The 25,603-nt window shown below is 40.1% G+C and overlaps 1 protein-coding gene across 3 annotated transcripts in view; it reads right to left on the bottom strand.

Annotated features, from left to right (window-relative positions):
* CPPED1 (calcineurin like phosphoesterase domain containing 1) overlaps positions 1-25,317 on the bottom strand; it is a 126,672-nt gene extending 101,355 nt beyond the window's left edge. The window contains exon 1 of one of the 3 annotated variants that reach the window (XM_069086178.1): positions 25,115-25,317. In XM_069086178.1, the coding sequence (XP_068942279.1) occupies positions 25,115-25,178 (64 nt within the window). In that variant the 5' untranslated portion in view covers positions 25,179-25,317. The remainder of the gene's footprint in view (positions 1-25,114) is intronic. The other 2 variants (XM_069086167.1, XM_069086158.1) reach the window with 2 other exon arrangements.
* Between the last annotated feature and the right edge of the window lie 286 nt (positions 25,318-25,603).

Genomic DNA, 25,603 nt, shown 5'->3' with positions numbered 1-25,603 from the left:
TTTGCTTCTGTTCTTTCTGCCAAGCATAAGCTTTGGTCTGCAAATGAAAGAACAAAAATGATTAAAAACAAGTTGAAACCCAATATAAATAGGCAGATAAATAAATAAACTACCTACCTTGTTCAAGTTGCTAGAACCGTATGAATTACTCCTGAGAATGCTGAAAGAACTAGCAAATGTTACTGTTGAGCTAGTCATTCAGTTTTTGAAAGATGATGGGAAATGAGTTAGTACAGGACAGGAAAAGGTCTAATGTCCCCATTTTTAAAAAAGGGAAGAAAATGGGATTTACAAGCCATAGATTGGAGAGGCTTTCTCTGACTCCTTGCAAAATTCTTGAATACATTATTAAAGGCACAGTTAGTGACTATATAGAGAAGGAAATAGTGATCATGAAAAGCTAGCATGATTCAATTAAAAAACAAAAAATCGGCCATGCCATATTAACATCACTTTACTTTTTAATAGGGACAGATTAGTAAATAAATAGAATGCTACAGATAAATACATATGCATATACACACATGTATATGTATATATTCATATATGTGTGCACATACACACATATGTATATACACCAACATACGTATACACATGTATACATACATCTGTATATCGCATTTTGCTTAAATATATATGTATATATTTACACATATATTTAAGCAAAATATGCTATAAAGTGTATTATCCTATTCCCATTGAAAAGATATAGAGATGTGGCTTAAACAATTTCATAGTTAAGTGGATTCAGAACTGACTGAATAACTGAATCCTAAGAATAGTTATTAATGGTTTAATGTCAGCTTGGAAGGAGATTTGCAATAAAGTACCTCAGGGATCTATGTCTGGTTCTGTCCTATTCGACACTTTTATCCAATGACTTAGATAAGGACATAGATTGCATGCTTGTCATATTACTAGATGATAAAAATCTGGTAGCATTAGCTACTTCCACCTAACACAATGGATGACAATATCAAGATAAAAAAAAAATCTTGACAAGCTAGAACACTGGGATGAATTAAAAAAGATGAAATTTAATAGGCACAAATGTAAAGCCTTATACTCAAGTTCAAAAAATTGAGCTTTACAACCACAAAATGGAAGAGACACGGGAAGACAATAGTTCATATGAAAAGGATCTGTGGGGCTTTAGCGGACTGAAAATTCCACTATGTGAACTAAAAAAGTTAATGTGATCTTGGGCTGTTTCAAGAAAGGCAGATCGCTCAGAAAGAGGGAACTGATGGTTCTACTCTATTCCATCCTAATTAGGCTACATATAAAGTACAGCTAGGTCACAATTAATGTGAGTTTGAATAATGTAAAATTTGATTGAATGAATTATAAAATAGTTCAATGGACATGAGCTAGTAGCTCATATTTGATGTCAATAAGTCATCAGTCTACACTTGCCTATAGTTGTGTGAGGATGTGACGTGCTGTTGCAGACCATATTACCAAAGTAATATTAATTGTTAATTGTGTTAATATTATTTTAAGAGTCCTTAACAAATGGACAAAAATAACACGTCAGATAGTAATACTGCCAATGCCAAAAAGAAAAGGCTTATAATTACATTAGAACAGAAATTTGATGTAATAGAACAGCACAAATGTAGTTACTGTAAAAGAAGTCTAAAATAGGACAAGCTGATGGAACATCTGAATCTATGGTTCAGAGCATTATAAAATATGCAGGTAAAATGAAGAAAAAGGCAAAGTTGTCTCATAAAAGAAGTATGGCAGTATGCTCCGTCTCTATTTCTGAGAATAATCTTGTAGCATGACATTGTTCTTTAAATGTTTGGCAAAGGTAAAATGAAGAAAAAGGCAAAGTTGTCTCATAAAAGAAGTATGGCAGTATGCTCTGTCTCTATTTCTGAGAATAATCTTGTAGCATGACATTAATTGTTCTTTAAATGTTTGGCAAAATTTACTTGTAAATGGACCTGGCCTGTGTGAGACTTTTTCCTTTGGCAGTTTATGGCTTGCTCAATTTCTTTTTCTGCAACTGAGTCATTTAATATCTCTACTTCCTATTTTGTTAGTTTGGGTATTGTCTATTGCCTAGATACTCATTAATTTTCCTTGAATTCACCATTTTGCTGTTGTATAATTATGTATGATAGGTTCTGACTTTTGAAGCTAAAACAACCCTGTTTAAAAAGCTTTTGATCATGAACACTAAGTCCAAAGTAATCCTTAACCAAACCCCTACACACACCCTTTCCTCCCTCTAGTAACTGTAGAAGGCAGTAATGTTATATTTCTTCACTGACTTTCGCTGATTCAAGGGACATGATGCCATATTGGTGGTGCTGGACTAAGACCAAAATGGTTTACTTCATCTCACGTTGTAGACCTCCCAACCAGAGGATTCCAGTGGGCCCAGGATTTCTATCTGCCTACTCATGGAAGAAATCTTAGGTTCCCACAGTCTTCTCTTGTAAAAAGTACAAGTTACTGAGTCGGAGGATTCACATTCAAATCCATTGCCTTTTCTTTATTCACATGGCCACAAGCACCAGTGGTGGATCACTTCTAATTTTGATGATTGAAATAAACTCCAGACTAATTTTCCTGCTTCCAGTTTCTCCCCTTTCCAATCAATCTATCTTCCACCCTGCTGGAAATTATTATTCCTAAAACACCAGTGTGACTGTCACTCCCCTGCTTAAGAAAGTTCAGTGGCTCCCTATTTCTAGGAAAAAATATTAACTCCTCTCTTTGGCATTTAATACCCTTCACAACCTGGCTGTAAATTATCTTTCTCCAGATTAGTTCATATTACTCCTTCCTCCCCCAGCATTCTACATTCTAGCCAAACTCGCCTACTTGCCATTTTCCTACAGAACATTCATTCCATCTCCTGTCTCAGTGCTTTTGAACAAACTGTCCCCCTGGGCATGGAATTCTCTTCCTATTTACCTTTGTCTCTTAGAATCCCTAGTTCCTTTCCAGGCTCTGCTCAGGTACTACCTCCTATAAAAAGCTTTGCCTGATTCCCATCCTCTTCCCCCACCTTTCGAAGCTCCTTACCAGTGGTTAATGCTTTCTAAACTCACTAAATTATGTGTATTTACTTATCTAGGTGATATTGTCCAAAAGAAACATTTTTTTGGATGCATAGGTTTATTTAATTTTTGTGTTGGACTACCAGTGCCTAGCATAGGGCCTTGTATATAGTAGGTACTTAATAAATGCTTGTAGAAGTGAAATGAATTGAATTCATAGGGAACCCTAGCACACAAGCCACCAGGTATGGATAACCTGCTGCTCTTCCTGGAAACTGTCATAAATGTTTGTAGACCCTATCACTCAGGTGGTAAATCCTCACTGCATATTCACTATGTGCTGAACTGATCTTGACTTATACCCTCCCTCCAAGTCCCCACCCACTACAAGTAATAGTAGGTATTTAGCAAAGAAGGTTCACAGGATATTTTCAATACATAACAGTATCAATACTGCTTCCAGTACCTATCAGCCTGACATGTCTAGGGGTCCAAAGAAAGGACACAGGTGTCAGCACAAAGAGTATAGACCTTGGAATATGGGTAGAGGCTTTCCACTGAAAGTAGTTACTCCATCAAATTAGGGTCTTCTGGTGTGGGGAGGTCTGGATAGTATACTAACTGAAAAGAGGAATTTGGGGCTGGACCAGCAAGAGGTGACTGAAAGCAAGCCTACAAAGTAAATGGACACAAGCTCCAAGCAGTCTATGTTTCAAAAAAGTATGAATTTCCTAATGTCTTGTGCTGCAACTTCTTAACTCTTCCTCTGCCCTGGATTCTCTAATCAGTACTTGTCTTTACACCTTTGGATATTATGTGTCCCACAAGTGAATCTGTTAACTGACCTTGGCCTGCCCTAGCATAATGTTGGCTGTGTTCTCATCTTTACTCTCCCCCTCCATACTTCTGGAAAATTGTATTCTTTTCACATTTTCCAACCCAGGTCATTTCCCTATTTGCTGGTTCATGCTAGACCTGACATTGGGGAAGCCTGACAGAAATTATGTCGCAGATATAAACAAACTATATACAATCAGTGAAATAGATTATGCTGAAAATTAGACTTCAACAACTTTTTTCTGTTCTGGCTTAGTTTCTCAACTGACTTCAGATTCTTTGTCTTTCATATCTATAAATGATTCAGTTTATATTACAATATCCTGATTAAAAGACATACAACCAAACTAACCATTTTGACTTTTAATATCTAATATATTTAATATCTAATATTCAATTTTAATATCCAATACGATTTTAATATCCAATATATACTTTCTCTGAATTTTTCTGTGCATGTATAGTTTTCCCCATCATTTTTATTACACCTTTTAGACATTGTTTGTTAATTGTTTATGAAGCAGACTTTTTTTTTACACACAATAATTTAAACATCTCATCGACACTTTGGCTATTATTAGCTAATAAATGCCATACCATAACAAAAGAGCCATTAAAAGCAAATGAATCAAATTTTTAACCACTCATCTGGGACTATGTGACTAAATACTGCCTAACTATATGTTCTTGTCACTTGATAAAACTGCAAGTGATCGATAATCTCAAGTGATTCACTATGGAAAGAAAGACCAAATCTCATTTTTGAAAAATGGAAATTCTATAATAAGGGTACTTGGGTTATCATATCAGTAAGAACTCAGAAATAGTGAATAATGTTATGACACTATTTCTACCACAAATATGGGATTAATCCCAAAATAAGATTAGGAGTATCGCTGAACACATTTTGGTTGTGATTCACTGCAGAGTACAACAGTAACAAATTTCTTCAAGCAATTTCTTTAATCCTATAATTTTCATTTAAGGAGTAAAGTTAAAATAATGGACATTACTGTTTTAGGTGTCTAGTCCTAATCCATAAAACCTCAGATATACACACTGCAAGAAACTGATAAGAATCAAATCTACTGGCTTCAGTCTCAAGGAGGAGCTACCTATATCCATTAGAAATCAGATGTTACTACACGGTTAACTAAGAACTGACTGCTGAGGATGGTGAAGTCATTTTATATTTGTTTTTCTTTTTTAAAAATGCTTTGGCTAGACACCAACTTCTTTTAAATCATACTTATTTCAGTCGATTAGAAATGGGAATGATGAGTACCTTAACAGAGGGCTGGAAAAGTTTTTAGCTTAGTAACAAATGCCAATAAAAAGAAATTTCTGCTATTATTTACAGTTGCACTCTGCAGTGAATAACAACCAAAATGTGTTCAGCGATACTCCTAATCTTATTTTGGGATTAATCCTGTATTTGTGGTAGAAATAGTGTCATATCATTATTCATTATTTCTGAGTTCTTACAGGTATAATAACCCAAGTCCCCTTATTATAAAATAGCTCTCTGCCTCAAATTAAATCCAATAGTTACATAGAGCTACCTTAGAATTTATTTTTGTGACTGCTATGCCAAGCGAAATATTCTCTAAATTATATGACCCAAAGACCAGCGAGAATGTATGTACTTTCTCATATAAATGTAACCATACATTTTTTGAGGGACATATGAAATACTGAAATCCAATGTTGGGGCCCTCACAAAATCCAAAAGTACCAACTCTTCAAGGAAGAAGTAAAGCAAATGGGCAAACCACACTTCCACCCACTGAACAGCTTTAAACATTACTGGTTCACAGTAAGAAACAAAAACCCAATCAGCTATTCCTAGCACCTCTCAAGGTCTCTAAAGGGAGGTATCACCTTTTCAAAATTTTTCACCTTTCTCTGGATGTCCCGACCATGTCTTCTTCTGTTTCACTTTTCTATTTGCTGAGAGAATCTATTATTTACCTAAATATGAGCTTTACCCACCAATCAATTAATCAACTGACATTTCTTAAACTCCTACTATGTACAAGACACTGTATCACTGGGGATACAAAAAGGGTAAAAAGACAGTCCCTGTTCCCGAGGAGCTTATAATCTCGTGTGTACAGAACAAGCGAATGTATCTATACAAAGCAAGCTCTGTGTGTGTGTGTGTGTGTGTGTGTGTGTAGGATAAATTAAAAGAGGGAAGAAACTAGAATTAAGAGAGGTTGGGGAAAGCTTCTTGCAAAAGGTGAGATTTTAGGTGGGACTTAAAATAAGAGAATACAAATGGAATATGAAGTCTTACAGGCTCTGCCATTAAGTAGCTAAATGACTTTAAGAAAATCACTAAACTGCCCTGTGCTTCAGTTTCTTATGCTATAAAACAGGGATGAGAGAGAGGAAGAAGTTATTAGTTGAAAGGAGTATCAAAAATTGTCATTTACTCAGATGAATTTGCTTTCATAGATGACAATACAATCAGAAGGACTGAGAACTGGCTGGATAACTAGACTCAAAGAGAAGTCACTAATTGTCATTGCGGAATCCACATTGTCAATGTGGAAAGAAAGCCTCCAGTGGAGGGTCACATGATCTGCACTTGCCCCTATACTGATTTATATTTTTATCAACGACATGGATGAAGGCATAGTTAATATGTACATCAATTTTCAGATGACAGAGTCAGGATCCAAAATGATCTTCATAGGCTTAAGCATTTGACTGAATCTAATTAGATGAAATTCAATAGGGATACATGTAAAATCTTGCACTTGGATACAGAGAAAACCAACTTATAACTCACCAGTGACAGAAGAGGCACAGTGTTCAATTCTGGGTACCACAGTTTAAAAAGGGTATGGATAAACCGTTCTGAATGTGGCCACTGCAGTGACGGACCCTGAATCCATGACATGGGAAGATGTTGGGGGAGAGGGGATTATTGATACCTGCCTTCAAGTATCTGAAGAACTGTCATGTGGAAGAGGAAACAGCCTTGTTCTGTTTGGCCCCATAGGGCAGAATCAGGAGCAATGGGCAGGAGTTGCAAAGAGAACTTCCTAATGACTAGAGCCATCCAAAGGACTGAGTGGAATGAGCTGCTGAAGAGTGGAGAAGTTTGCAAATCTCCCACCCTCCCACTCTGGAGATCTTCAAATCGGATGGATGACCAACTACTGGGCATGTCACTATGGGGATTCCTTTCTCATACAGGTAGAATTAGGTGGGAGGTATATGGACATTCAGAGAGGACTAGGATGTGAGGGCTCAGCTGCTGAGCCCTTTTCAGGGTTGCTTATCTACCTACGGTATTTGCCTTCACCCAGTTCTCACCTGTGGCTCCAAGATGCTGTAGCATGTGCAGTGGCTACAACCCAGTAAACTGTGTCTTCGCAGATAGGCTAAACCAGACTGAGAGTAACCAAAGACCCACAAACCCATTGGTGAGTTAGGGGAGTATCTACCCCAAGCATGTGAAGACCTCCCCAGATGGAATGGGGGAAAGAGAACAAGTTGTTCCAAGGGCCATGAAAGTTGCTGAAGCAGGCACTGTGAAGTGCTTGGAGCTTAATCAGACATCAAAGATGCCAAGGTCATTCACAGTATTCCAGGCTATCCCCAGTCATCCTGACTTTTGCCTTGCCACTGGACTTCAATGACCCTGGGAGAGGGAGGCTGATGGTTTTATGCATTTGCTTCACAAATCCAATTCACATAAAAGTCAAGACATCACTCTGTGATATTAGATGGCCACTGACTTCCCTTCCAAATCTCAAGTTCTATGATTCTTGAGATGCCAAAGGGATACTCAATTTTAAATATGTAATGGTTGGTGATCTGATGTTAGAGCTCAAGAGGCTAGGACTCGGGGCGGCCAGGTAGCACAGCGAGTAAGAGCACCGGCTCCAGTGTTGAAAAGACCTGGAGATCGAATCCCGGGCTCAGACACTCAGCACCACACCCAGAAATAACTGGCCTTGTAACCTTGAGCAAGTTACTTAACCCCAATTGCTTAAAACAAAACAAAACAAAAAAAGAGGCTAGGACTGGACATGTCGCTGGAAGTCATCTGCAGAGAGAGATGATAACTGAACTTATGGGAGTCACCAAATTAGAGAAGCCACAGGTACTTTTCTCCCCTAATCAAGGATGTGATCAATGAGGATCTACCTTTCAGAGACAAAATAAAAAACTTCATTCTTTAACCTTGTTAAGTTGCTCAGGTATAATCCTGGTCACATTCTCTATACCTGTACTAGCTATTTGAGGTATGGTGATGAAAGTTCTTTGTTGTAATAGTAATGGAATTTAAAGATCCCCCCTGTATTGGTTTGGTTTTCAGGTTGTGTTAAAACCCAGAGCTTGTGAATCCCACTTGTGGGATGGACTTGTTGACATGAAAAGAGAGGGCTGAACTGGGAGGAGCTGGTGCCATGGATTTGGAGAGGCACAAGCAGAGGAAGAGAGGTGGAAGAATTTTTTGGAAGCATCATCATCATCATCATCATCAGAGAGACAGAGAGAATTGCTGAGGGCCAGTTTGAGCTGCCCAGGACTTTTGAGAGCTGCCACCCAGAGCTGCCAAGGACTGAGGAGACATGGCTGTGATGCTGGTACTTTGTCTGTTTTGATGTTGTTTTGCCAGATTCCTCCGTTGGTGAAGGACAGTGCTGTTGTTGCAGAGGTTCTGGAACCTTGCTGTTGGTTCAGAGCTCCTGAGACTATTCTGCAGACAGAGTGAATTGTGTCCACTGGTGAAGGACAGTGCTATTGTTGCAGAGGTTCTGGAACCTTGCTGTTGGTTCAGAGCTACTGAGACTGTTCTGCAGACAGAGAGTGAATTGTGTCCACTGGTGAAGGACAGTGCTGTTGTTGCAGAGGTTCTGGAACTTTGCTGTTGGTTCAGAGCTACTGAGACTATTCTGCAGACAGAGTGAATTGTGTCCACTGGTGAAGGACAGTGCTGTTGTTGCAGAGGTTCTGGAACTTTGCTGTTGGTTCAGAAGCCCTGAAGAAGGATTTTCTTGTTGTATGTTTACAGAAATCATGAAAAAAGGTCTTCCTGATGTTTTCAGGGGTCCTAGGACTATTCTGCAGACAGAGAATAAATTAATGAGGACACTGGCAATGTATGTTGTGGCCTTGCTAGGCTTTGTCTCCCCAGGAACAAAGATTGCTGAGAACTTGCCTCAGGTCAAGATGAAGAAAAGACTTCTCTTTGGGTATTAAATGCTGTGACGATATCTTAAGCTTGTTGTAACTCTGGGGTAGATGGCCTATTCAGTCGTGAACCAGGGATGGGAAACTTTTTACTTTTTTGTGTTCTGTGACTGACCAAATGAATGTACTTTGTTTATGAGTGGAAACTAATCTCCCTTTGAGGAGAGGGTCTTAGTGATTGACTAAATGAGTGTACATTCCAGGGTTGGAGGAGTACTTGGAAGAGGGACTTTGTGATTGACTTCGGAAATTATAGAACTACACTTGGTGAATGCTTTATTTTGATTTTCTCTGTTCTTAATTTGCACTGAATAAAATGGAGAGCGGCTATGCTGGTATTTTGAACCTTGGTAAGTTGCCTTTGCTTGGCATTATATTTGTAAACTTTAAGCCTGTACAAAAGTGAAGTGTTAGCCTATATTTTGATAGATTTCAGACAGCCAAAGATAAAACAAAATATATTTTTTAAAACATGAAGAATCCTCTCATACTTGATTTAGTAATGGTTCAGCAAATGTACTTGTTATTATTAAAACATCTATTCTTTCCCCTCAAAGATTTCCTTTAAATCATGGTATTGTATTTTCAATATTCATATTTCTAAGAAGCATTTTAAAATCTAGTCCTCTACTACTTCTGTGGCCATAGAATTTTCTAGATTTGAGAGATGATCATGGAATATGCTGACAGTAGAAGGGACTATAGAGTTCATTTAATTTAATACCTTAATTTGTAGATGAGGAAACAGATAAAGTGATGAAGGCAAATCCTTGAAAAGATGAAGTGAGTCATTTTAATGGAACCTGTATTTATTCAGTATTGCATGGCAGGATTTCCCCAGAGATTTTCAAAGGAATCTTCAGGACACTAAACATGCTCTGTGCACCTGAAGAAGTTGGAAAGGTTTAAGATGTCTGAAGATTATCTTTTTTTTTAAGCACTAGAGAGTCTTTTTCTTCAGAAAAAAAAAAATTACCCTGATGGCAATAAGAATAAAGCATGGTAGAAAAAGAGAGTTGATAACTTAGGACAAGAAAGCAATTGACTATATGCAAAAAAAAAAAAAATCTTTATTTTTAATATTTAGAAATGTTTCACCCTTTCTTTCATATTTATATCTCAGAAGAATATTTCTTTTCTTCACCTATAACTTATTAAAAGCCTGTCTAAAGGGAAATTTTTTGTTATGAAAGAACAATTTTAATTGGGAAATGTGTTAAGGAAAGCTAATTACCAATTTCCCTAATTAAGGTGAATATATGAACAGGGTTTAGAAGTTTACACCTCCCAGTTGAAATTTATACAATTTATTTTTTACGTAATATCCTTCAAAGATTAGCAGAATATCTTAATAGGACAAGGATATGATTGTATCCAGGTTTTGTATCTAACATTGTTGGAAGAAAGGTTGGGGAAATTGTTAAAATGGCCTCTATAAATAAAAAAAAGAAATAGTAATAATATTAAGATAAAGAATCCATTTGTTTACCTGCCATTCTTTACTTACAGATACAATATATATCTGCATTGGCCAAACCACTTAAGTATTTCTTCACCATTCAAAGAGATTTAGATATCATTCCCACTCCACTTTGTTGTCTGAATTAATGGAAATACATTTTGCTTGACTGACAAGTCACTTTTTTCTTTGTCCTAAGAGAAGGAATCTTCTGATCACCCAGTTTTGAAACACTGGCGTAATTCTCAATTCCTCACTCTAGTGTATTATCTTATGTATTAACTCAGTTGCCAAGTTTCATTGATTCTACCTCTACCTACATTTCTTATATCTGTCCTTTCTTCTCTACTCATAGGGTCACCTACTGCATTGGCCCCCTGCTCAGTCTTCTACCTCCAGTTTCTTTCTTCTCCAATCCATGTACCACACAGCAACCAAAGCAATATTTTTTTAAAACACGGGTCTCATCATGCCACTCCCCTGATTTAAAAGTCCCTTACTATTGTTTTTAGGATAAAATATAACCTCATGTTTGGCATTTTAAGGAGTTTTATAATCTGGTTATCTTCTAGACTTATTATAAGCCCAAATGGCCTATTTGCTGTCCGTCACACACAACATGCCATCTCCTTTCTCTTTGCACCTTTGCATAAGTGATTTCCACTTCGTGGGATGCACTTCAAGGCTCAGCTCAAGAACTACTTCCTATAGGACTTTCAGGACCACCAGCTGCTGACGCTCCATCACTGCCACATACTTTTAAGAATACTTTGCATCTATTTTGTCCATATTTACATTGTCTCATTCTTTAGAAGTCCCTTGAGAGCAGGTTTCTACATAGACCCCAGCACAGTATACAGTTGATGCTTAATAAACACTTTTCTTGCTATTTCCTTGACATGGCCCTAAACTGACATTGTACCTAAAGTGTTCTAGCTATTTTCCTCCACAGCCTAATTCTGAACCCATAGCTAGTGCGACATTGTAGAACAGGAGCAAAAGCTAACTGAACGAAGAAGGCTGATTGTAAGGGGGTCATGAAGTGACAGCATCAAAAACGGAAGCAGATTCAGATTGAGTTTGAAAATGATTCCCACTAGATGTTTGACCAGTAGGGCCACTGTTACAGAATACAATTCTCCCCTTTGCTACCAAAGTAGACTACTGTTTGCAGTGCATGCTGAGTAGGACTGCTGTGTCACAGAGTAATCTGTCATGGAACCCCACTACTTTTAAGTAGTCCTACAGAAAGGAGAAAATTAAGAGAAATGATTTGTAGTATCTAAAGAATGAGAAAAAGGGGTCCTGGCTTTGATCCTAGGGAGCCTTCCATACCTGAACAGTATACCTGGAAGCAGGAGCTCAGTGTTGTAGTCCAGGTTTTTTATCTTTACTGTCAAATACTGATAGTGTATAAAACCATTCATTTCCAGGTGTCTTTCCCAGTTTTATCAAACATCTTCCCAGTCGTTCACAATCCTTCAAATCCTTCCCCTGAAAAACATTAGAAACTGGAGTGTAGCTTTTGGTAGTAAGTATCAGTTATGTGGCTTTGACTATAGCAGCTTAAAGAATTTTAGCATAAAGGAAAGGCATAGAAGCTGGGTAAATGAGAGGAGGTTGGAGCAGTTAGAAATTAAAAAAATATAAGTGACAAGCTTCTTAAAGAAAAGGATGCTATCTTTTATTCTTTGTATCTCATATAATAAATATCTAACATCATACTTTCTATGTGGTAGATATTCAATAAATAACTGTTTATCAAATTATAGAAGGGAATCTTAGGAATTGGACCAGGCCTCTGGGCACTAATATTTCAAACAACTGATCACCCAGACTCTGCCTAAAGACCTCTGTGACAGGGAATTTACTTCCCCCCTAGACGTGGCCCATTCTATTATCTGGATAATTGTAGGAATTTTTTCCTGAAGTTGAATCAAAATCTACTACCTTTGCCTACGGCTACTATTCCTGCCCTCTAGGGCCAAGCACAACAAATCTAATCCCTTTTCCACATAGCAATTCTTTGCTGAGGATTATTGTGTCCCACTTAAATCTTCTCTAAACTAAACATCCCCAGTTCCTTCAACTAAAACACCTCTAACTTGGTCTCAATAGTTAATCCAACCAATTGTATTAATACTCAATATCTCTTACATTACCTTGAAATACACAATGACCTACATATATATATGGGGAAATAATACTGAACTTAGTTACAAAATATAACCAAGTAATAAGAATGTATATAGGATGTTCAGAATGGGGAAACTTCACTGCAAGTTATCCCTCACAACACTGAAACTCTCCTGCCTAGCTTTCTAAGGCCTTCAAAATAGGGGATCATCTTACCCATTTGATCTTTTTTAACTTAAAATGTTTTTAAAATAAAATTTTTACGTATTGTTTTTATATTATCTGCACTTGCCAGTATCTCCTTTCTTCCTTTCCTTCCAGGGAGCTGCACTGAACCTTTTTTTCACCACTCTTTAACATAACCCTCAAGACAAACCAGTAAGTGCCCTTACAGTTCCCCTTCTACAAGATTCATTTGCTAATGAAAATTGTGCAAATTTGCTGAAATTTCTCTCCGTGATTCTTTCTATATTTATTTACATATAGATCCTACTCAAACTTAAAGTGGTGGGCAAAGGTGTCATTTCCTTCTTTCCATGACAATTTCATGCCATAATTGTTTCTCTTAATCCTTTGTGCATAGTCTATACTATACTATATACATAGTCTACTCAAAAATTTTCAGTAGTTTCCCACTGGCTATCAAATACAAAGCACCCTAGGTCTGTTATTCAAAGCCCTCCAGAATTTGGTTCCAACTTACTTCCCAAGATCTATTTCACCCCTTTATAATAACCCTTTACATACAATGAAAAAGTCAAATCGGACCATTCGTTTCCATCTGTAATGAATTTTATGCTTTTCCACCTCAGTGTTTTTGCCTGTCTACATGGTTCCCTCCTGCCAGTTCCACCTGTAAAGATACTGACTTTCAAGATCCATTTCTGATCCCATCTCCTCAGTGCTGCCTTCTTTGATTCTGGCTCCTCCCTAATATGTTCTGTTGGAATTCTTAGAATATTTTTGAACAGTTCCTTTCCTATGCACTTATTACAATTTACTACCTTCTCTATGAACTGATTACCACATTTTATGTGAGCTAAGCCATCCTAATCTTCATTGGGTCATTTTCCATCTTGCCTCTTATGCTCCCTTTCAGAATGGCAATCAGAATGACACAATTGCCTCAGACAAGGCTGGGTTAGAAGAAATGCCACATAGTTCCATTCACCATCCCTGGGAAATGACTTCCTGCCATCACACCCCGATAGGTGTCCTGACTATATTTTCATCTTAAGTACTCAGCACAGTGTTGGACACATGGTAAGGGCTTAATTAACAACAAAATAGTATTAAGTGCCTACCAAGTGTCAGGCACTGTGCTAGGCACTAGGATTACAAATACAAATAAAATAACCCCTAATCACAGTGAATTTACTTACATTCTGATGGGGAAGGTAACAAATTATAATATGTATGCATATTTGTTGGTTGGTTTTTGTCCTTCATTCTCCAAGAGAACCAAAATGACAATACTATGTTACAATCAAGTTTCAATGTATCCTACTGTGGCTGATCAGACCAATATGAGCTCAGAATGCTTTACCACAGGTCGGGCACAAATAGTCCGTGTGAATATTTGGGGTGGATACGCTAAATTTGTGCTTCCTGTATTTCTTTTGAGTTGTTTCAATTCTGCCTTGCTCACAGAGCACAGCACCTTCTCTAATGTGGGCATGTCTTGGTGAGTGGTCCTGTGCCAGTGTCTCCCATGTCACACAACCAATTCCAAAGTTCTTGAGATTTTGAGAGTGTCCTTGTATCACTTCTTCTGACCACCATGTGAACGCTTGCCCTGTGTTGAGTTCTCGCAGCGCCAATGCAATATTCACAGCGCTGACATCAACTATAAATATACCAATATAGTGCTCAAACGCAAAATATAACAAACTCTCCATGTAGGAGACAGAGGCAAAACATTTATTCACATATCAGAAAACCTAATCACAAAACCAGTAAGCTGAATCCATCATAGTAGCAAAAAAGAGTTAATAGACCATAACACTATAGAGTCACACCATCCTTTAGCCTTCCCACAAACCAACACTTTAGAGGCTAGCTGTCTCCTTAGTCCTCTCCTTCTTCCAGCTCTAACTGTTCTGACTCCACTTCCTGTGGGCTCTGCTCCACCCTTCAGCAAACTCCTCCCACCACAGGCTCCATGTGATTACATTCAGTCTATTAGGGGGGTGTAATGGAAATGCAGATTTAAAGATCTTCCCTGCCCCTAGGCTAACGTGCACCTGGAGCCTGGGGTGGAGGAGGCTTGTTTTTCAGTAGATACTTTTTGATTGGCCAGTGGGTCAATAAGGTTGTTACATTCTCTGAGCCAGGAGAAGGCTATATAAGCCCTGATGTGTAGCTTTGTTTTGGGACTCACTTTGAGAAGTGTTCTGTGATTTGATGTGAATTCTGGGAAGCCGTTGAGAGTCCCCCGGCTTTGAAAAACCCAGAATGTGGAAACCCAGATGTTGACTGGGTATGGATGTAATGGTTGGACAGTTTGGAAATCTGTCTACTTGATGTTTCTGTCTTGATAATTATGCCTGTATGCTTTGAGGTTCAGGGTGCTGACCTTTTCTCCTGAACAAGGTAAACGATATATGTCTGACTGATTAAAGTAAGCTTGTCAACCCATTTTGAGTTGCTTTCCTTTAACAAAGCAGATCCAAGAACCTGTGTGAGCAGCCACCCTGGGGACGCTGGGGTGCTTGCTGCAACAGGGGGCAATGAAAAATCTGCAAATCAAGGAAGGTCTTCAAATTCCCCTTCCCATTACAGTTCTTCATCAAATAGTCCTTTTGACAAGTGTCCATTTTGCATTCAAACAACGTGGCCAGTCCATTCTCTGAAGCAGAGTTCGAATGCTTGTAAGTGAACTTATCCACAACACTCAAAACTTCTCCAATGTCCTGTAACTGATGGTTCCTGGTATTCATGGTGTGGTGGTAGCTGATGAAGCACCTGAGTTTTCTTGGTGTTAATTGTTAGGTCAAAATTTGCACAAGCAGCAGAGAATTGATCCATACTTTGTTGCATCTCAGCTTCAGAGGCTGCATTGAATGCACAATCATCTGCAAACAGAAAATCATGCACCAACACTCCCTCTACTTTGGTCTTGGCTTGTAGCTTTTCAAACTGAAGAATTTGATATGGTAAAATAAATGTATGTACATACACACACACTCACACACACAAAGATATACATATACAGTTCAATTCAAGATAATATAAAAATACATAATCATAATACAATAATACATTGTCATAATACAACTCAAGATACATATAAAGTTAATACAAATATACAAGTAGTTAAATACAATGTACAATAGGGGAAAAAGGGCACTAGTAGTTGGGGAGATCAGGAAAGGTCTCATACAGAAGATGGTGCCTGACCTATACCTCATAGGAAACAGGGAATTTATGAGGCAGATGTGATGGGGTAATGGGATCCATACCCCTAAAAGGAAAAACCTCTAAATTTTCCTACACATTTTTAGCAGCTCGGGTCACTGGAATTTCCCCTGAAGAAACCAGCCTATCTCAGTCTACCTAGATACTCAATAATCCTTTTTACTGTGGCTCAGACCACTTACCTCCTTTCATTGCCTGACTCTGGCCCACCCCAGGCTACCTGCCACTCCCTAATCCCATTCAGATCTTCTCACAGTCTTTTCTATATAAGTACCAATCTTGCTCCCATTAAATTACATCTCACTTCTACTGGTATCACAATAAACTCCCTACTTTGACTGGAAGGATTGAGGCAGGTCCAGAACCCCTATACCCTTGCATTTTGGGATTGCCAGCACCCCAAACTGCAGCAGAGATAAGGAGGAAATGCCCCAGGTTTGGCATGGACACAGGAGATGGAGTACTATGAGTGAGGAACAGAGAGAAGGCCAGTTTGGTAGAAAGACAGAATGCAAGAGGAGAAATAATATCCAAATGAAGCTGAAAAATATAACTAGTGATTACATTCTAATGGGCTTTAAATGCTAAACAGAAAGGTTTACATTTTATCCTGCAGACTAAAGGAAGCTACTTCCTATTCAAGGAAGTTTTATGTAGTAGAAATGATGAGGTTTAGGCTCTGGAAAGGCCTTTGAATCTTTCCACTTGAGGCATTTGCCTGAGTCCATAAGCTAGGCCCATACCTCTGTTACTCTTAACCTAGCCTAGCCCTCCATTGTCCAGTTACTTCCAGCCCTAGATCCTTTCAAAATATCTATACTCAAATCTGTTACCCTTAAACTAGCCTAGCCCTCCATGGTCTGTCATCTCCAGGTAGCCTTCAGCTATTTCCCAGCCTTAATCCCATTCCTGGAGTATAACCTCAGTTCCTCAAGACCCTCCCCAAACCCCTTCTCTAGACCACCCCTAGATCCCTCCCACAGTCTTTCTGTATGTAAGATCCATCTTGCCTCCATGAAGGGGCTCAGATTTAATTTACCACGGACTCAGTCTGTGTCAGATTGTTCTGGCCTGCTTGTCCAATACAAGCATCACAAATACTGACGATCCTTAAAAGTTTACCAGTTATGGCACATCTTTAATAAACTTTGTTTTCCTTTGGCTGAGAGATGGCTTGAATCAAATTTCTGCGGCAAGACATGATGTACAGGTATTCTGGGGTCTCTAGCACCCCTAAACCCCAAACTGATAAGGGTTGGCTATTAGGTTCAGCAGGGGCTCTTGATCTTATCTTAAGACCAGAACCTTCGATTCAGTCTGGAAAGAATTCAGCTCAGCCTTACTTGGAGTCAGAGTTGAAAACGGTTTATTATATGCTTTACAGCAGGCAAGGATCCTTAGCGGACCTGCAACCTTAAAGGGGTAGAATTAAAGTTTATATAGAATCATCCATAGTAGAACCCCTGACAATTATGCTAACTAGGTGATTAAGGATGGGATTAGGGAGGAGTTAAGGTGGGGACAAGGTGGAGCCGGTGTTTAAAGGGGCATACATGCTTGATGTAACTGCTCAGTTGTAGTACTCATGATTCACTGGCAAAAAGACCAAGGGGGTGCTACCTAGAGGTGTGGTTTTAGGCTTGAAACATTACTAAGTCAGTGAACAGTCAAGGACTGATGGAGAAGTGCCCAGTCTGCCACCTATCAGTGTCACGATTGACAGGATTGATGTCTGGAAACCAAGGTTAGGGAAAGATAATGACTTATGGAGTTAAGGGGGTATTGAAGGATTAATGGGGGCAAGGAAGCACTATACAAAGGGGGAAGATAATAGTCGACTAAACTGGAATGTTTATAGATACTTTTGTGAAGGATTGATAGGTATAGCTTGTTAGTGTTTCAAGGCTGAGATAAACAATTCACGAGTTGTTGCTGGGCACAATTAATGCTTTGAAGCTGGGTTGGGGGAGGGGGAAGAAGGGACTGAGTTAATGCTGTGAGACTGGGGGGCGGGAATGGAGTGTGATTTTACAAACTGGTTTTACAAATTGATATTACAAAGTGTTACAGACTGATGTTACAAATGTAGATCCCAAGCACCCCATAATTACTGATGTTACAAACTGGTATTACAAACTGAGTTTACAAATAGATTTTACAAACATAGATCCCAAGCACCCCATCAAAACCTCAATAGAAAGAGAATGAGGCTTGGAATCAAAGGTCCTGGGGTTTGAGTCCAGAGGATCTGCTTCTTACAACCTGAGTGACTTTCAACAAATTACTTTTCCTATTAGTCTCATTTTCTTCAACTTTAGAATGCGGGGTTATACTATATAATCTTTGGGATGCCTTCCTGCTATAAATCTATGATCCCAAGACAGTTTGCATTCGGGTTTTATATAAGACAGGACTGGGGAAAAGAAAGCATCATGCCCCTTTTCCCAAACGAGGAGACTCAATTAAATTCTTTATATTTACATGTTTGCATTAGCAGTTATCAAGTTTTGGCATGAAATCCTATGAAACTATGGGCCAATATTTACATTTCTGGATGGTACACAGGAGTCTTTTCTCTCTACCCCAATGCCTTCTTTCAAACTTAAGAACTTAAATACAAAAACTGATATCCCTTGGAACTTACTGGTTTCCCAGTCCATCAACCTCCTATATATCTTTAACTCAGTAAACACAAGGATGGTCAAACCTTAGGTTTTGCTATGACTCTTAATTGTGCTATTGAAGTTTAAGGTTTAGGGATATGCAAGACCCCAAAATACCAACACGATGGGTCCTGTTGAATGAATTTGACTCAAGTCTTCTCTCAGCCAAAGTAAAGCAAAGTTTTGTAAAGGTTTGCCATGATGGGTAGACTCTTAAGGAGCCTCTGTATCTGATGCTTGTACTGCACAAGTCATCTGACACAGAAGGAGTTTGCATTAGATAATTCTCTGGCTCTCTCTTCTCATGGAGAAGATGGGGTCTTATATACAGAAAGGTTGCGAAAGGAATCTAGGGGTGATCTAGAGGAGGAGTTTGGAGAGGGTCTTCCAGAGTCAATGAGGTTGTACTCCAGTAATGAGATTGGGAGGGTCTTCAAGAGGAATTAAATGAGGTCAGACTCCAGTAATGAGAGATTAAGGGTGAGAAGTAGCTGGAGGCTACCTGGAGATGACAGACAATGGAGGGCTAGGCTAATCTAAGGGTAATGAGATTTGGGTATAGATATTTTGGGAGGATCAAGGGTGGGGGCTAGCTGGACAATGGAGGGTTGGGCTAGTAATAGACTTGGGTGGAGCTATAATGAAAGGCTTATGGACTCAGGCAAATGCCTCCTCAAATGGAGAGCTTGAGGGGGTCCCCAGAGCCTATATCTCATCAGTGCTACCTCCAAGATCTTACTCAAATTCTTTTCTTTGATCACAGCTCCTTATCCTTCCTCCATCTCTTTCTCTGCTTCATTCTTCCTAACTCTCTTTGTCCTATTATTTGTACTCATTGTGACTTCAGCCCTTCTAGTATGCCATATTCTCCCACTCAATCAGCCTAGCTCTAGGCTTTCATTTCCTTCCTTCACAATTGAATCCTATTGTTGACTAGTTAATTACACACTGACCTCTGCCTTTGAATCCTTTGGTCTCTAATCGTATTTTCATTCACATCTTGGCAAACCACAAACTTCTTCCATGCAAACTACTGTACCACTGAACATTACTAAAAGACATACAGCTTCTCTCACTGAGCTCAATATATATTATTGAATACTCATTGCTACAGAAAAATCCTTGCTTTTCCCTGACCCATACGATTCCAAGCAGCTATTCCAAATCTTTTACTTCCTGCTAAAACCTTCTACATTATCCATACATACCACTCTTTAAGTAGACCCTTATTCCATACTTTAATGAGAAAATCAAGGCCATTATTTGTGAGTTCTATATTTTCTATATGATGAGGTATGGGCTCTGGGAGCCCCCTTGACCTCTCCTTGAGGTACAGGCTCTGGGAACCTCCCTTGGAGTCTTGACTGAATCATTCCATTTGATGAAGCAGTTCTGTTACTAGACTTCCCACCTATTAAAATATCAGATCCACCCTTGAACTGGCCTAGCCCACCATTGAATGTAGTCTCCAGTGACTTCCCACCCTTAATCACTCTAACCTCATTAACTCCTCCTGAAGATGATTCCCAAAATCCTCCCCTAGACTATCCCTAGATTCCTCCCAAAACCTTCTGTATATAAGACCCTGTCTTGTCTTCAAGTTTGTGAGAACACCATAGAATGACCTAGCATAGACTTAATCTGTGTCTAATGCAAGCGAACTTTTAATAAATTTTACTTTTCTTTGGCTGAGAAGACTGGAGTCGAATTCAGCAGGACCCAGCGTGTTGGTATTTTGGGGTCTCCAGAGCAACCCTAACCCTCTTAGTGGGTGACCTCTTCATACAGATCTATAGTTCACAAAGACCTAACTCTCCAGGCTTCCATGATCCCTGCTTTGTCCTAATTCTCCTAGGAACTGTCTGACTTTTCCTTCCCAATCTCCCTTAACCAATCATCATCTATCTCTCATCTCCAAATGAACATGTTTCCCAAGCCTCTATTCTTAGCAAGGACTTTTTTTTAATCCATATTCTTTCCCATGGTGAACTCATCAATTCCCAGGGGTTCAATTATCATCTCTAAGAAGATAACTCTCAAATTTGAGAGACAGTATAACAAAGCAAGAGCACTTGACAAGGTATCTGGAAGATCTGGGTTCAAGTTAGCTTAAGTTATTCACTACCTATATTACTTGGGCAATTTAATTTGGGGAGGGGAAGAAGCTGATTGGTTTTTACCCAAACATAACTGAAATCAGAGAAGAAGGCAAGTAGCAGAGAACTGAAGTATTGATGTGTCAACTGAAGCACAGAGATTTTATCACCTTTATAAAGTGAGAAGGAATTCTCTGTGATGGAATGAGTCAGGCTACCATCCAGACTGGTCACATCCCTAGTGGTCCTTATAAAGCAAGTTTGCCAACATCAGAGTAGGAAGCAGTTTTGAGGAGTGTGGCCCTTCTCCCTACTTGCTCAGTAATGGCCCTGGCTACAAGGCCAGCAACAGAGAAGAGAATCAACTATATATATTTAACAGATTACAAGTCTTAGCAGATCTTCACAGGGTAGGACTGATGGGGTGCTTGAGATCTATGTTTGTAATATTAGTTTGTAACATCAGTCTGTAATATCAGTTTGTAAAAATCAATTTGTAAAACCAGTCTGTAAAATCACATCCTCCCCCCCCCACAGCCTCAGAGCATTAACTCTCCCCCTTCCCCCTGCTGCACTCTGCCCAGCAACAACCCTATGAATTGTTTATTTCTGCTTGGAACCATAACAAGCTACACCTATGAATCCTTCACTAAACCATCTATAAACATTTTAGCTTAGGCAAATGTTATCTCCCCTTAGTAAGTGGCTAGCTGCCCCATGAATCCTTGAATGACCTATCTATAGGTTAACTCCTTAGCCAATTATACACATACTGAGTCTCTGTTAGCCTTGGTTCCCAATATCCATCTTGTCAAACATGACACTGATGGGTAGCAGATTAGGCACTTCTCAGTCAGCCCTTGACCACTAGTGACATTTCAAGCCTAAAATCACACCTCTAGGTAGCCCCTCCTTGGGCTATTTCCCAGTGAACTATGGGCAACACACCTTCAAGTTGACATTAAAAGTGCACGTTCCTTTAAGCACTGACCACTCCTTAACTCCTCCCTAATCCCACCCTTACTCACCTAGTTAGCATAATTGACATCTGATTAATTGCCTAAACTCCTTAAAAACTATGCCTATGTCTTCTTTAAATTTGCAGGTTCTCTAAGAACTCCTGCCTGATGCACAGTGTAACAATAAACTTGCAGGTCCCATAAGGACCCTTGCCCGCTGTAAAACATAACAACAAACTTTTACAATTCTGACTCCAAGTCTGCTTGGGCCTACTGAATTCTTTCCAGACTGAATTGAAGGTATTCTGAGTTCCTGTGTAACCTATTGCCATCCCACAAAAGGACAGGCCCAGGAAGCCAGATAACTAACCAGCCCAGCAGAAATGATATTCCTGAAGGAAGGAGCATGAGAACACCTCAAGAGAGAAATTCAGAGATATGATATTATATGGCCACTGTTGCTTATGTAGGTGCATTACTAGGATTTGTATTTTTAAGAAAAGCACTTAGCTATATAAATGTAGTTGTAATATAAATGCTTAGTCCTCCCCCCTCCCCTTTTTCTATTCTAAAAGGGCTCCCCTCGTGCCCATCAATTGGGGAATGGCTGAACCAGCTGTGGCATATGCATGTTATGGAATACATGCTATAAGAAATGAGGAGCAGACGGTCTTCATATTTACCCGGAGAGGCTTATATGAACTGATGCTGAGTGAGAAGAGTAGAACCAGGAGAAATTTGTACACAATTACAGACACAACTTATATGTGATGACCAACTTTGATAGACTGGACCCCTCTCAGCAATGAAGTGATATAAGTCAATCCCTAAAGACTCATTATGGAGAGAAATGTGTGCATCCAGAGAAAGAACTAGAAAGAACTGAGTTTATATCCAGATGGAAGCAAAATACCTGATCTTTTTCCTTTTCTTGTTTGGTTTTATGTCCTCTTTACCATTTTTCATTCCATCTGATACATTCCGTCTTTATAACCTGACTAATGTCATATAATGTATAATGTGATAGTATTTACAGATCCTATACTTGACTACATGCTGCCATGGGGGGGGGGGAATGGGAAGGAGGGGGACAAAATGTAAAACTCAAGGAATTGTGGAATTGAATCCTGTAAACTAAAAGGAAACAAACTAATTTTTAAAAAATGGAAAAAAAAAACAGCTCCCCTCTGGGTCTGTCAGAAGTTTTTATTTATGATTTCTTGAACTACAAGTGAAGGGGAGGGGGAAGGGGGAAGGAGGGACAAAAGTCCATTGTGATTCAAATGAAGCTACTTGTTTATGCCTTTAAACCCAAATGACCCTGGCTTTTATGGAATGGCCAATAATAGGTCCTAGTCCATGTCTCTCAAGCTCTTAGTCTGGATTTTGATGGCTCAAAGTGGTTGTAAATAGCAACAGAAATTCTGAGGGTCTTCACCTCCCAAACAGATTCTTTTGTGATAGCAAACTAGGTCATCTTTTGTCTCAATTCTTATCTATCCCAAAATCACAGAATGGGCTGTGCCTCAAACTGAAACATAGTTTAAAAGGGCTAAGGTCGTAGTCATGTTGACTTTACCTTGCCATAGGATTCCAATGTCAGCACTGCCTCACTACAATTCACTCCACTCAATTGAATCCAATTCACTCGAAAGTCAAAAGAGGAACAAAAATAAATGTGTTCCCACGATTCTTACTAACACCATGTTTATTTGTGGGAGAGTGAGCTTCAGCTTTATGGAATGACTATTTTGTTACTATTATTGTTATCATGCCTTTTTCCTAAACGCCTTTGAGCTGACTATTAAAGGTAAACAGTAGTAGGGGCTCATGAGCTATAGTTTTAGGAGTGAAGATCCACTGAGTATCTTTGAACCCAGGGTAGTAGGGGCACTTCAGGGGACCCAACTCATGAGTGTAATTTGGAGTGGGAGAAGGGTATCCCTAGAAATTTATCTGGGTTTCCTCATCTAAAAATAAAAGGGGTTGACTCTATCTCTAAATTCTGTTTCATTTCTAAAATCCTTTTTACATATCTTTGCTGACCTGTCATATCTCAACAAATGTTCTGGAATCTGCATCTGGGCAACTTGAAGAAACTCATTAATGTCTACCCTAATCCTATTGATGAACCCAAACTATCCATTTGCTGCCAACACTGTTCCAATGACCCACGTTTACAATCTAGTAATTATCTTTAAACCTTCCCTCTCTTTTCCCCCTCATATTCAATTAATTGCCAATAATAATTTTATTTCCCATCTCAGCACCTTCACACAAACTGCCCCATGGTTCATTGCTCAGAATCTCTATTCAATACTGAGCTAATGCTCCACTAGCTAGACAAAGCTATCCTCCCAGACATCAGTGCTCTCCTTCCTCAAATTACTTTACATTTAGCTGTCAGTCAATAAGTGGTAACCACTCCCAGCCTCAACCTCCACCCGGAACCTAAGCACAGGAAGGCAAAAACTTTCTTTTTTTGTAAGTGATTTCAGTGCCATGCACCTAGCAGGTGCTTAAATAAAACTAATCTAGACTTTGTTTTGTGAGGCTGGCTCTGTGAAAGGCCTTCATTCTACTTCCAATAAGGTTTTATTTCAGTTAACAACACGGAACAAAATCCTCTATTTTCTCCCCCAATCCATTTTTTAAAAATTTCAGCTTTTGCCGTTTAAGAGGAAGGCATTCTGAGTGGTGGAAAAAATAAACACGAGTTTTAGCCAGGGGGCAAGTAATTATTAATAGAGGGTGGTGTTTGGATATTTGGGGTTTAGATCCTCCTCTTTTAACATCTGTTCCCGGACCAGCACTAGGAAATGGGCGGCCCCAGCTCTCTCCCCGGCGAAGACTGTCCTCAGGGCATGGGTGCACTTTTCCGGAACTTTTTTACGCAGCAGGGGACTTAGGAATTCCCCAGATTCAAGAGGGAAGGGCCATAAATGCTAGGAGGACGGTCCCAGAGGAATGGCCCCTCGGGCCGCCCCGCCCCGCCCCCTCGCCTACGAGGGTTTTCGGGGTAGAGGGCGAGGCGGGGCGGCCAGGGCCGACCTCTGGGGGGGGGGGGGAGTAAGTGCGGTGGAGATCCGGGGACCCTCCTAAGGTGCAGGCAGGTGCGGAGGCCAGAGCTCCGTTGCTAGGGGACGCCGTGCGGCAACTATTCCCGCCCCCCAGGGCTGCTTCGAGCATCAGCCAAAGAGGGCCGGCGAGAAATGCGTCTTCCCCCCCCTCCGCCTCCGCGCTCCGAAGGTTCCGTTCGGCTCCTTCTCGTCCCCCCCATCCCGGGCCGAGAGAAAGGGGCCGGGGATGAGCATACCTTCGTGGAAAGCGTCCAGCGTCCTGCCCCGGGCCCTGAGGAAAATGTCCCCCTTCTCGGACATGTCGCTTGCACCAGAGTGGAGGCTGAGTTGGGGAGGGGAAACTTGGACCACTCAGCTAAACTGTCGGCACCCAGCGCCCTTTGCTCTGAGCGGGACGGGATGGGACGGGGTGGGACGGGGTGGGCGGGGCGGAGGAGTCATTAGCTCCTGGTGCCACTAGTCTAGCCTGCAGAGGTCAAAGTGTCTGAGCATCGATCTCTCCGGGCTCGATCTCGGCGCCTGAGCCGGAGGCTGGCGGGCCTGGAGGGGCTGGGAAGGCGGCGCGCTCGCCGAGTCGACGTCCCCTTCCCCACCTTGAATCCCCGTCGGCTGAGGCTCATTTTGGCCAATTTAGAGGCGTGGAGAAGAGTAAACCGGGGAGCTTCACTCAGTCTTGGAAGGCCGTCTATGAAAAAGGCCCCGGTGGCGTCGTGTCAGAGCTGGGG

This window comes from Petaurus breviceps, unplaced genomic scaffold, assembly GCF_028583685.1.
Source record: "Petaurus breviceps papuanus isolate PSGF00001 unplaced genomic scaffold, PetGlider_PUasm1.0 118, whole genome shotgun sequence".
Classification (NCBI taxonomy): Eukaryota; Metazoa; Chordata; class Mammalia; order Diprotodontia; family Petauridae; genus Petaurus; species Petaurus breviceps.
This window is presented reverse-complemented; position numbering and strand designations above follow the sequence as displayed.